At 38.9% G+C, this 12,972-nt stretch overlaps 2 protein-coding genes across 3 annotated transcripts; one reads left to right on the forward strand and one right to left on the reverse strand.

Annotated features, from left to right (window-relative positions):
* The first annotated feature begins 263 nt into the window (after positions 1 to 263).
* Positions 264 to 7,860, forward strand: pgm3 (phosphoglucomutase 3). Of its 2 annotated transcripts, none has more exons than XM_077234789.1 (13): positions 264 to 395; positions 1,337 to 1,545; positions 1,649 to 1,833; positions 2,281 to 2,348; positions 2,551 to 2,684; positions 3,358 to 3,553; positions 3,740 to 3,897; positions 3,986 to 4,069; positions 4,169 to 4,267; positions 5,326 to 5,445; positions 5,546 to 5,668; positions 5,738 to 5,911; positions 6,648 to 7,860. In XM_077234789.1, exons 2-13 carry the CDS (start codon positions 1,339 to 1,341, stop codon positions 6,735 to 6,737), a joined length of 1,638 nt encoding a protein of 545 aa, XP_077090904.1. In that variant the 5' UTR covers positions 264 to 395; positions 1,337 to 1,338; the 3' UTR covers positions 6,738 to 7,860. The 2 variants fall into 2 exon arrangements, with proteins under 2 accessions (XP_077090904.1, XP_077090905.1); XM_077234790.1 differs by lacking the exon at positions 6,648 to 7,860 and adding an exon at positions 6,478 to 6,606 and having other exon boundaries at positions 289 to 395; positions 5,738 to 5,947.
* A 105-nt stretch (positions 7,861 to 7,965) lies between these two features.
* On the reverse strand, positions 7,966 to 12,443 carry ngs (notochord granular surface). The gene is made up of 11 exons (XM_077234791.1): positions 12,244 to 12,443; positions 11,069 to 11,237; positions 10,838 to 10,987; positions 10,603 to 10,722; positions 10,424 to 10,519; positions 10,152 to 10,286; positions 9,954 to 10,064; positions 9,752 to 9,862; positions 8,816 to 8,940; positions 8,300 to 8,554; positions 7,966 to 8,162 (listed from the first exon to the last, which is right to left on the reverse strand). The coding sequence occupies exons 1-11, from the start codon at positions 12,441 to 12,443 to the stop codon at positions 8,075 to 8,077; spliced, it is 1,560 nt and encodes a 519-aa protein (XP_077090906.1). The 3' UTR covers positions 7,966 to 8,074.
* Positions 12,444 to 12,972: the final 529 nt, after the last annotated feature.

The raw sequence follows: 12,972 nt of genomic DNA on the forward strand, positions 1-12,972 counted from the left end.
GAATATAATAAAGAAATAAAACTTATAAAAGATTTATTTCATATTTATTATATCTGTGATTGGAACTCTTATTTAGAAATACTATTATTATAGTACAACTCAGTATTTCAGGAATAACAATGAACATTCTCAGTTAGCACAGACTGCAAACCTTTGAAATAATTAAACTTTGATCTCTGGGTTAAACCAGAGCCTTAAACTAAACTGATTTGGTTAAAATATGCAACATATGTTCTAGTGTACGTCAGTAGAGGGGGCGTGGCGACGAACGTCACTGTAGCCACGTAATCAGGGAAGTAGGAAGCGCTGCTCAGAGTCAGAGCTCACGCCCTTCAGCCGCAGAAACAGCAGAGTGTAAACTTCATCAACTGTCATCATATTAAACTCATTTAATGGTAAATAACAGAACTCTTATAATTAGTTAGCATGTCTTGTTTTCGATTGCAACCACGGATAATATATTTCAGTAGTGTGATTAGAAGATTCATTCATTCATTTTTAATATTTTAACAACTGTAATGTCATTATGATTATGTTTACATCTATTTATATCTGTAAGTGTGCATGTTTTATTGTTCAGTTGTTTATTTATCATTCTGGGATATATTACCTGGAACAGACAAATTACTCCTTGCTATTTATCTTGGGATTGATTGAATGGAAGATTATTGTTTTGATTATTGCAGTTTTTTAATGAAGATATGTGCACTTTAAATTGCAAACTGGTTTGGGTTTTTAACGTTTTTCGTGTTTATAGTCCAATCTCAGCAATGCATATAACTACATGAAGCACGTTATGCTTTAAAAGTTACTTTTTCATGTGACTAATAAAGTAATGCATTTCTTTTAAATTAAAAACAAAATATCTGAGTTAGCCTACTTTTTCAAAATAAGTAACGCAAATTACTTAGTTTTCCAATACATTAATTGACAGCTCTCCGGTCCCCATGTTGAGAGAAATCAGAGGAGTAAGTGCAGAGGTGTTGTGTGAACATAATGGTATTATTGTAGTTCTAGACTAAATGTGAGCATGCATTTACTCATTTTACTTGCACAAAAACAGATTCAGTATTCATCAAAATGAATAAAACCTGTGAAATATTATGCAAACCTGCAATAATTATGTTATATTACACGAATATTTAATCTCACTTTATGAACCAACGTCTTTGCTGCTAACCTTCGATGATCCAATTCAACCACACGAATAAGCAAAAATGACTTTAGATAAACATCACATTTGTGTTTCATTTTGTTTATTGCTGAAGTAAGAGTGTTGAACTTTATTCCTCTGCTTCTTATTGTTACATTGATTTGTTTTTGTCTTTGTTTTTAGAGATGGCTCAGTTTGAGGAGGTATCTCAAAAGTCCAAGCTCCATCCGAAGCCAGAGGGGCTTAAGTTGCTTTATGGCACAGCTGGATTCCGCACTCACGCCAAACATCTGGACCACATCATGTTCCGCATGGGGCTATTGGCAACTCTGAGATCTAAAAAGACTAAATCCACCATAGGAGTCATGGTGACTGCCTCCCATAACCCAGAGGTAAGACATGCACCCATGCATGTCCACATTTACTGTGATATCAATATAACAGTGGTGCATTTTCACTTTTCGGGGATGTTGCTGCAATGTTATATTTTTTCAGGAAGACAATGGGGTGAAGCTAATTGACCCCATGGGGGAGATGGTGACAGCGGTGTGGGAGGAATACGCCACACAGCTAGCTAACGCCGAGCAGGACTCTCTCCTCAAAGCACTGAGAGATGTTATTGAGAAAGAGGACATCAGCATGAGTGAACCCGCGAGTGTCTACATCGGCAAAGACACCAGGTAGGCCTGGCTTCTGTTTACAAAGCAGGCAGGTTATCAACTGTCACAATTAGAAGCTACCAAACCTGTAGACTTCGTAGTGGCCAAGCCAGTAGATCAGGTCAAAAACACTGCCAACAGATGTTTCACAGTCTGAAAATGTGATTAAATAGTGTAGCTGAAAGTAATCATGCTTATTGTCATCATCATTATCAGGATTTATTTTGGTCCTCATACACGTTTATCTAGACATTATTTACTATAAAAGGTATAAGCTGAAGCCTTAGCTTATTATATCATGTTGGCAGACCATCAAAATAAAGTGTTAGGAGATATTTAGCAGACAAGTCTACTAATACTCTAATGACTGGTAGTTGACATGTAGTTGCAAAGTTACTTATAATTAGTAGAATGTCTAAAGTGGACTATTGAAGTTACCTTTTATTTCTCTTTGTTTGTTTTATTCAGACCAAGCAGTGTCAGTCTCTCTAAGGCTGTATTGGATGGCGTTTCCAGTTTGGGAGGCAAAACTCATGGTGTGTTCATGAAGTTCCCAACATTACAAAACTTAATGAAATGAATTACTTTGCTTGAAACTCATTTCAGAAAATGAAAGTAGTCTTGCCGTTGGACTATTTTTTAGAGTGTAAGTGTAGTTGGGAGATATGACAGTGCAAAGGTTGATGAATTGCTCTGTTGGTTATTCTGTGTTGATCATGGGTGTGTTTCTTTTAAAAGACTATGGTCTGGTCACCACTCCCCAGCTGCATTATATGGTGTGCTGTTGCAACACAAATGGCTGCTATGGCAGTCCTACTGTTGAGGGCTACTACCAGAAACTCTCACAGGCTTTCCTTCAGCTCACCCAGAACGTAAGGGTGACACACAAGCTTCTGCATGATCCTACAATAATTTTGCATCCATCCAAGGTCAAAAAACACTTTCATTTTGTCATAATATACATTGCAGCATCACTTCTTTTCTCACAGTCTCTCTAAACCCCTCCTTTCTAAATCCCAGCTTATTGTGATTGGTCTAGCGCTTTATCAGAAACAAAACGCCTATTACCATATCTGAACTTCAGCTCCTCAGCACTTGATACACAGTGATACGAATAGTAACGATGGCATCGGCTTTACTGCATCAATTTGGGCCAGAGTCTCCATCCATTGGAAGTGCAGGCAAAATCGGCAACGCAAACCAAACTGCAACTACAGTTTTTAGGGCAGGTCAAAGTAGTTTTTTGTTCGCCAGTGGCCAGTGAAGACCATAGGCTGGCATTATGCAAATTTATTACAAACCTACATAGGTTTTTGCAGGAAATGAGACTGGATTTACACGACCACTCGTTTCAGGCAGTTCAGAATCTGTTCTTTCTTGAATTTGTCGTTTACATTGATCTGTGAAACTTTGCAGACCTTTTACATTCACAAACAGCTATATTACACACTACATGAAAAGTAATATCCAGAAAAGCATAATAGGGGCACTTTAATGATCCTGTTTATTTCTAGCATTAAGTGTTTTTCTACTTGTATTCCAAAGGCCCCAAATCGCACTGATGATCAGAAGAAGCTTCTGGTGGATGGAGCCAACGGCATTGGTGCATTGAAGATGAGAGAAATGGAGCCGTTTCTACGCTCCGAACTGCAGGTCGTGCTTTCAAATGATGGCAGCAGTGGGAAACTCAACCACTTGTGTGGAGCAGATTACGTCAAAGTCCAGCAGAAAGCTCCTCAAGGTCTGTCAGAACTTTTTTTAGGGGTGAAAATACATGGTTCCTTAACTGTCCCATGAGAACTTTTTTTAAATATATATACGGTAATTAAATATTTGTGTTTGTTTAAACCGAGTCAGAGAGAGTTTATTTTACAATATAATGAAAGAAACCTTGAAAACACTTCAAATCTCACTTTATTCTCTCCAGGTGTGAGTATGACAGCAGGTGAACGCGGCTGCTCGTTCGATGGTGATGCCGATCGCATTGTTTACTATTACACTGACTCTAAGGGCCGCTTCCATCTCCTGGACGGAGACAAGATCGCTACTCTTATCAGCACATATCTCAAAGAGCTGCTCACACAGGTTCTACACACATGAATAAGGTCTAGAATGGAATTAGCCACTTCTAAATTTAAATTTGGACATTCATTTTGTCTATGTATGTGTTCAGGCTGGGTTGAATTTACAGATTGCTGTTGTTCAGACAGCATATGCTAATGGAAGCTCAACTCGCTACTTAGAGGACGTCATGAAGGTGATGTTCTTAGAAATATGTCCTGTTACTATAGTACTCCCCAATTTCTTGCTACTTCGTGTTTATGAGGTGTTAAGGTGACCTTTGACCTCTCAACAGGTCACAGTATGCTGTACGAAAACAGGAGTGAAGCACCTACATCATGCGGCGCAGGAGTATGATATTGGAGTGTATTTTGAGGCCAATGGACATGGAACTGTGAGTTAATAGCAAAATAATGCAATTTTCACTATTTAAATTAGCAGGTCAGAGTTCAGCAAACTTCAGTCCATCAAGACATCAATTCTACACTTGTGGTTATGTGACCGGCCCATTCAAACTGACTTTTGAAGCAGCTTTTCAGTTTAGAGTCTTTAAAGACCTTCCGTAAGACCTTCGTTCATCTTCTGAACACAAATTAAGATATTTTTGGTGAAATATGAGAGCTGGATCACTCCTCCATACTAGTCCATAGGCTTCTTGAGGGATTGTAACTTGCCGCCCTCGAAAAGTTATTAAAGACATCGTTAAAATAGTCCAAGTGACTACAGTGGCTCCATATTAAGTTTATCAAGCGATGAGAATACTTTTTGTGTGCAAAAACAAACCTAAATAACGAATTTATTTCAACTATTCATTTCCTTCTCTTTGGGCCTCTAGCCAGTTAAACTAGTGTAGTAGCGTAGAGCTACGTCACACGTAGGCTCACTATTGGCCGACGCTGGTCATGTGGGTGATGCGTGTGACGTACAACAACAGATCATACGCTGTTAAACTAGTAACCTGACTCGAGGCCCATAGAGAAGGAAATGAATAGTTGAAATAAAGTCATTATTTTTGTTTTTTTTGTGCACAAAATGTATTCTCGTTGTTTGATAAACTTAAGATTGAGCCACTGTAGTCACTTGGACTATTTTAACGATATCTTTAATAACTTTTCGAGGCCGGCAAGTTTCAATCCCTCAAGAAGCCTATGGACTAGTATGGAGGAGTGATCCAGCTCTCAGATTTCATCAAAAATATCTTAATTTGTGTTCCGAAGATGAACGAAGGTCTTACGGGGTTGGAACAACATGAGGGTGAGTAAATACTGACAGAATTTTGGGGTGTACTATCCCTTTAAGTTTTATTCCGCGAACGCACACGTCACAATGTTCTCAATTTAAATAATTTCTGCCAAAGGCATATGCAAAATAAAGGGGCGGGGCCTGGATGCGTTCAGTTAGTAGTTTGTTGAAACTTGTGGTTTTACTAAGTTTTTTGCTGATATGTTTCAGGTTTTGTTCAGCAAAGCCGCACAGAAACAGATTTTGGAGCTGGTGCACAACCCGAACACCATCGATGAGAAAAAACGTGCAGTAAAAATCCTGGAGCACACAGTTAATCTGATTAACCAGGTATAAAAACATACACATTTAAGCTACATCTTCAGATGCCCTATAGATATAAAACTAAAAAAATGTTTTCCATACTTAACTCCCTTGCTCTCTTCCTCAGACGGTTGGAGACGCTATCTCAGATATGCTAGTGATTGAAGCTGTGTTGGCCATCAGAGGGATGTCTGTGCAAGACTGGGATGCAGTTTACACAGACCTGCCCAACCGTCAACTTAAAGTCACGGTGTGTATTTGTTTGTGTTTTGTGAGGTTTGAGTGTATGTGTGTGTGTTTTAACTGCTGGACTCTGCAGGTGTCAGACCGGCGTGTCATAGATACGACAGACGCAGAGAGGAGGGCCGTGACTCCAGAGGGTCTGCAGGAGGCCATCGACTCGCTTGTCAAGAAGTACAAAAACGCTCGGTCTTTTGTTAGACCATCTGGAACTGAAGATGTGGTCAGGGTCTATGCTGAGGCTGACACACAGGTACACACACTACTGGTGTCATTATAAGCACTTTCTCTTGCATATCACTAGGGGGCTGCCTAATAATCGACCAAAAGTTAGTTGATTAAAAGAGGCTTTTTTAATTAGTTGGTTGACCGTTGAAAACAAAACAAAAAAACGTATCGTTAACACGGCTGGTCCATGTGATTATTACGTCAGACAGGAAATCCAAACATTCACCTATCATTCATTGACCTCATGGCTAACATGGCTTATCATTTGAAACGTGCAAGTAGTAGCCTTACGTTAGCCGCTGTACATGGCCGCTCGCTTTTTATTTTACATTTATGTTAACCTAGATAAATATGTGCTGTTATTAGACACATTTCCAAGTGTTTGTGTGGAGTGTGGAAGCTAAATTAGTACCGCACTTACTGTACGACATGTTTAATTTAATGTGCATTTTGCTGCGTTCACGCCATATCTTAATTACCCTTGTCTCAAGATGACAACATGTGACGTTACATTCATAGCTGTTCACGTCCTCGGACTGAATGGGATTTATGCGTTTCTGTGGCAGCAATATTAAGGCTGCACTGATTAACGTGCAGCGTTCATGTGGTACAAGTAGGAGCTCTCAGAAAAATCCCATCTTCCAAGATGTTATTACGAGCTCTACGAGGGCTAGAAAAATATTTGGTCTGGGTAAGCTCTAAATATCACAATATATTTGATTGTAATTGCAAAAAATGTTATTTCCTGTGTTCATTTGCAGGAAAGTGCTGATAATCTGGCTCATGAGGTCAGCTTGGCTGTGTATCGTCTCGCTGGAGGAGTCGGAGGCGAGCCTAAACCTTTACAATAATCACACACACACACACACACACACACACACACACACACACACACACACACACACACACACACACACACACACACACACACACACACACACTCATGCCATCAATCAATGAGATTCCACCCAGTCAAATCATGTCAATATTAAAAAATACTGTAAACTATATATTTTTTGTTGCACTAACAAATGTTTTGGAAGATGACCTATGTTAATAGTTTACTCTTGTACTGTATGAATGACCAACAATCTTTATTAATGGAAGTGTATGATTATGTGGGAATGTTAAACCATGATCCATGTGAATATTTCCTCACACTCACTTCATCAGACCAGACTGTATAAAAGGCATGTTTCTATTTTGCCAATAATTTTCAAATTTACCTGCTAACTTGATAATAGAGGGAAAAAATTAAAATAACACTACTGTACAAAAGATTGGTGTCGGTAAGATTTTAAAAGTTTTTGAAAGGCTGAATTAATTGGATAAAGTCTACAATAATACTGCAAAATATTATAACAAATTGTAATATAAATTCTTCTTGTGATGTAAAGCTGAATTTATTAGCGGCATCATTACTCCAGTCTTCACTGTCACATGAGCCTTCAGAAATCAATCTAATATGATGATTTGCTGCTCAAGAAGCATTTCTTATTATTATCAATGTTGAAAACAGCTGTGCTGCTTCATATTTCTGTGGAAACTGATACATTTTGTTGAGGAATCTTTGATGAATGGGAAGTTCGAAAGAACAGTGTTTATTTGAAATAGAAATCTTTTGATCAATTTAATGCATCCTAGCTGATTATAGATGTTAATTTCTCAAAATAAACTAAAACTTTTGAATGGTAGTGTATGTGCAATCCACATAACACGAGGCTGTTCTCGCCTTATATGACCTGAAATCTAAGGCATACTGGACTGTATATTGCATAATGCTATTTTAAACTAAATGTTTTTTTAGCTATAATTCTTGAAATAAATAAATTCAATATTTTAGCACCATAATTTTGGTGTTTTGCTGTAAAAAGTCTCTACTTTTGTTTCCATATAAAAACATTGATTGTCTTTGTTTGCCATATAAGCACTTCGGACACAGAACAACTGTATTAAATCATTTGGAAAAACAAATGCTGTGCAAACAAGCTTTATTTGTATTGATGAGTCGACCCACAGTTAAACGCTTAATACATGCTGTTTTAGCAGATTAATCAAAGCACAAAGGAGGTAGTAAAGGATGAGAGATTCTTTGTGATATTTATTTCTCTAGTCTGATAGTTTTTCTAAGTAATGAACTTTGAAGGTTTAGGACGAGGTCTCAAGACTTTAATACAAGGGTTCTAATTCAATCGTTCTCATCTGCGGCGCCAGAGATGATGATGGTGCGTTCTTGTGTGTCCCTTTGAATCATGTCCTCATCTGTCTTAACTGTTCTGCAACCAGAGAGAGATGGGCATTAGCTTCTGGAAAAACATCAAGAAACATTCACATGCATTTGAACTGCCTTTTAATATAATAACTTGCAACAAGGATTTTTTTTCAATATTATAGTAGAGCCGTTTACTTGTACCTAATGAGGACCGTTTTCCTCTCCGTCATCTCCACAGCCTGTTCATGGCTGAACTCCTCCACGGACTCGTGATGGTTGTGGTTGACTATTGAGCTGCTGGAGAGCATCTTCTCTGAGGCGGATGAGCTCGCCGCTCCACTGACCCCTTGACTGCTTGCCCCAGAAACGCTGCTGACCATTCCTGCGCTCGCGCTCATGAGAGACAGACTGCTTACCATGCTGGATAAGCGACTGTCTTCTCCCTCTATCAGCTTCCTGCAGAGACACAGCAAAATGAGTTATACTCTTCTATACAGAAAAGTAGTTCTCAACCAGGAGACCAGGGCCCACTTGGGGGTCTCAGCAAACTTCGAAGAAGGCCTCAAGAGTACTTAAAATGATTTTAAATAGACAAAACAAGTGTTTTTTTTGTTGAGGCAACCAGGGTGATGCGAACTTCCAGATTGTCCTTCAAAAATACATTATCACTGCAGCACTGTATTGCTGGTTCAAGGTGGAATGGCAGAACTTCAGTACCTGTATGTGGTGATTTCAATCTCCAGCGACATCTTAACATTGAGCAGATCCTGATAATCTCTCAGCAGCAGCGCAATCTTCCCCTTAATAGACTTCAGTTCCTCCTTCACAGCCTCTATACGGATCTATGACACATGAATTAATGAGATATTAAAATAAACTTGATTTTGTGAGTGTAGCTTGCTCGTGCTAAACACTTAAGATGTTCTTAGGGATTTAAGCATGTTGCTGTGTGGTTGATAAAGCATTTTGGGTGGGTGCTAGAGTTTTCTGGGTGGTTGCTTGATGGCCCAAGACAAAAAAAGGGGCCACTGGAGGTCTCAATGGTAATTAAAAACCTATAGTTTATAAGTTTGACTGGCTGCATCCAAAATTGCATACTTCCCTATAACATACACTCTCTTTTTTGCAGCGATGCCATAGAAGAACCATTTTTGGTTCCTCAAAGAACCTTTCAGTTAACAGTTCTTAAAAGAACCATTTTTTCTTAGTGTGAAGAACATTTTATTGATCTAAAGAACCTTTTTACACTAAAATAACCTTTTCTGCAATGGAAAGGTTCCATGAATGTTGAAAGTTCTTCATGGAACCATCAATGCCAATTAAGAAACTTAATTTTTAAGTAGGCGAAAAACATTATGCGAAAATAATAGTCTGCCCGAATTTATAGTACGCAAAAAGTACCTGGATGACTTACTACTTCTGAAAAGTGCAGCTGATGGACACTTTAGGCAATGGGAGATGAGTTGTGAATGCCGCTAAAGCGATGCAACTCATGCTGGTAGGTCACATGACAATTACAACATGACAAATATATGTCTGGTCTCTACAGAAATCCACATTAAATAGAACATACTTTTTTAACGATTGCGAAGTAATTACTTATTCAAAAGATGTAGCAATTTGGGTTTTACATTGAAGGGGGCATGTCTTTACCTGTAGCTCCTCCTCCTCTCTCTTGTATTTCTCCTGGGCTTCTTTGATCTGGAGCAGCAGTGCTTCATTCCTGTTTTTAAGAACATCCAGTTCCCTCAGTTTATTCTGAATCTGCAAACACACACAAGTTAGATCATAAGGCCGTACAGTTTGTTGTTTTTGTTAAATGAGGCACAGGAGAGGAAAACACTATTTTCCACACCTCTTTCTTATAAGCTGTGATTTCTTCTCTGACGCTCCTTGCTGTTTCCATGTGCCGGGACGTTGCGTTGTTTAGATCTTGGAACTTCGCTTTGTACCAAGCGTCCATCTCCTAGTGAACACCAGTTGGGAAAAACATGTGAGCTTCGAAGGTCAGTATCAGGGATGGTGAGGTTTATTTGCGGCCTGTCCTGATTACCTGCAGGTTTTGAGCGGCGATGCTGTCATATTGAGCCTGGATCTGTTTGAGAGCGGAGGCCAGATCGGGCAAAGAGAAGGCAACATCTACCTTAGCCACAGATCCATAAATCTGAGCCATCAACTCCTCGATTTCCTGACATAAAGAAAATGTTGATTAAGAAGGCAATCTAACAATATCCTTTATTGATTCAATTACTAACGCATTACAATTAAACTTAGCAATCTGTACTGTGATACAGATTTCATAATGATATGTAAATGGTCAGAAACCTTTTTGTGAATCCTCTGAAGGAACTCGAGTTCCACTTCTAGGTTTTCCAGTCGTTTTTCCAAGGCAATTCGGGCGGATGTGGCTGCATCCACATCCTGGTGTACAGAGGGAGTTTGAACCCCATCATTACATAAATCCAAATGATGTTTCCCTTTCTGTATTAAGTTGAATCTCTTACCGGTCTGAAGGCCTCGATCTCAAGCTCCGCCTTCTTTCTGGCCTCAAGAGCCTCCTCGTATTTGACCTTCAGCATTTCCAGCTGACCTGCCATGGCATCCTTTGCCGCTACCGCCAGGTCCTACAAGGGCACAGAGGCAGTTATCATGGCGATCCTGGCTAGAGATGAGTGAGAGTCATGGTGTACATGTGTGAGTGAGTAAGGCATAATCGCCCTGTGGTCCTCCATCTCTCACCCGCTGGACTTTCATCTGGTCTGCAATCCTCCTCAGCTCCCTCAGCTGCTCCTCATAGAGCAGTCTCAGGCCGGACGGCTTCACATAGTGACCCTTGATGGCATCAATTTCTGCCTCCAGCAGCTTGTTGCTCTGCTCCAGAGAACGTACCTGCAACAACCACACCAAAACTTACAGGGCTGTCTTTAAAATGGGCACTATAAAGAAACCAAAAGAGGTAAAGTGTCTTACCTTTTCGATGTATACAGCCAAGCGGTCGTTCAGGGCAACCATCTCCTTTCTCTCGCTGGTGCGTGTGCTGAGGAAAGCTTGGTTCTCAGCAGCGGCAGCGTCCAGATCCACAGCACCTCCTGCAACCCCCCAACCCATGCCCAGACACAGCGTTCCCATACTAACACTGCTGTAGAGGAAACAAAACATACATTTACAACATTTATTATTTTGAAATAGATTTTTAAAAATTGGTAACACTTTAGCTTAATGTCCTAACAATTAACTAGTTGATAATTGATAATAATATTGGCTGTTTATTAGTACTTAAGGAAGCACATATTAATGCCATATTTTGCATGAACATATTCTACATCCCTTAATCCTACCCAATACCCAAACTTACCTTACTAACTATTAATAATTAATTAGGAGTTTATTGAGGCAAAGGTTTTAGTTAATAGTTAATATAGAGAACTGAACCCTAAACTAAAGTCTGACCATTATTATTATTATTATTAATATTATTATTATTATATATTATATACCGTATAATATATATATATATATATATATATATATATATAAATAATATACTTATTATTATATTATATTATATTATAGCCTATTACATGTTATATCATTATATAATTAAAGTTTTTTTTTAATATTTCATTTATATTCTGTAAATGTTTATTTTATTTCAAAGTAATCAATTTTTGTGGATTTAATTTTAGTTAACAATAATATTATATTATATACAGTGGTGGCAAAAATTTGGGGGGGGGATTTGTTTTAATGACCATAAAAGCTCAATTACCCCATCAAATTGCCAGGAAAGGAAACGATGTATATTTTTAAATATTTTAATTTTGAGGGAAGAACAAAATACTACACTTGGTTAAGGTATTTACCTGACAAAATTATTTGGCAAAATAGCAAACTACAGCAACAGGTTTTGAATAAAAATGCATAGAAAAACAAAAAGCTCACAAGAATACTTTGACTAACATAGTCAGTTCAAACAATTCATATTTTTTTCGCAGCCTGTCCAATTGCATTTCACAAATAAAACTTTTGACTGCAAGCACAACTACACAATATGCTTTAACGAATTTAAATTATATTTGAATAAAGGGTGAAGATGTCTGTTTTCCTTTCCTAGGCTTCACTTTTTGGCCACTGCTGTGGCTTACCTGGTCATGCGTGATCTGCGGGATCCGGAGAGCGTCCTGCGCCCCAAAGTGCCGCTCCGGTTGTAACTGGCGGAGCGGTGGCGCGCGGGCCCACGGGTGGGCGAAGGACTGGACACCCGGACCTGGAGCGTGGAAGACGAGGTCAGGCCACCCTCAAAGTGACGACGGTAAGATGACATCCTTTCTGGGCTGTAACTCATGGTGAAGGTGATGGTTCTTGCGGGTCTCCAAAGATGCGACAGAAGCTTTCAGTCCGCACTCATTCATGAGGGAGCTTTATACCTGCTGTCTGGACGAGGAATGTCGAACCTTGGTCTGACACTGAGTCGAACTATCTCTGAACTATCTGACGGGCCACCGCGAAGAGTTTTACCGCGGTAAAAATAGAGGAGTGAGCTTTCCTAATGAAGCTGGCAAGCCTGAGTCCCTTATGACATTCTCTGCACTAAACTGTCTAAAAACTTGGAGATTGAAAGTACCAGTGACTTCATCAAGGAGATGCATCCTGATGTAATTGGACTAGAAATGACCGTTATGGAGTCACTAGCCTATAGACTATGTTGTGGAAACAAACAAACAAACACATTAATTACATTATATTTATTTTATATGCCTATCTATCTATCTATCTATCTATCTATCTATCTATCTATCTATCTATCTATCTATCTATCTATCTATCTATCTATCTATCTATCTATCTATCTATCTATCTATCTATCTATTAAG

Source organism: Siphateles boraxobius, unplaced genomic scaffold (assembly GCF_051911475.1).
Source record: "Siphateles boraxobius isolate OS27281-9 unplaced genomic scaffold, OSU_SipBor_1 19, whole genome shotgun sequence".
Lineage (NCBI taxonomy): Eukaryota > Metazoa > Chordata > Actinopteri > Cypriniformes > Leuciscidae > Siphateles > Siphateles boraxobius.

Bases quoted from the DNA above. Each gene is read 5' to 3' on its own strand.
- ngs (XM_077234791.1), bottom strand. From the start codon at position 12,443: ATGAGTTACAGCCCAGAAAGGATGTCATCTTACCGTCGTCACTTTGAG. The intron at 10,723-10,837 runs GTGAGAGATGGA...GTGCCCTTGTAG, and splicing joins ACCAGATGAAAGTCCAGCGG to GACCTGGCGGTAGCGGCAAA. The intron at 9,863-9,953 runs GTGTGGAAAATA...GTGTGTTTGCAG, and splicing joins TCACAGCTTATAAGAAAGAG to ATTCAGAATAAACTGAGGGA.
- pgm3 (XM_077234789.1), top strand. From the start codon at position 1,339: ATGGCTCAGTTTGAGGAGGTATCTCAAAAGTCCAAGCTCCATCCGAAG. The intron at 1,546-1,648 runs GTAAGACATGCA...ATATTTTTTCAG, and splicing joins CTGCCTCCCATAACCCAGAG to GAAGACAATGGGGTGAAGCT. The intron at 5,669-5,737 runs GTGTGTATTTGT...TGGACTCTGCAG, and splicing joins ACCGTCAACTTAAAGTCACG to GTGTCAGACCGGCGTGTCAT.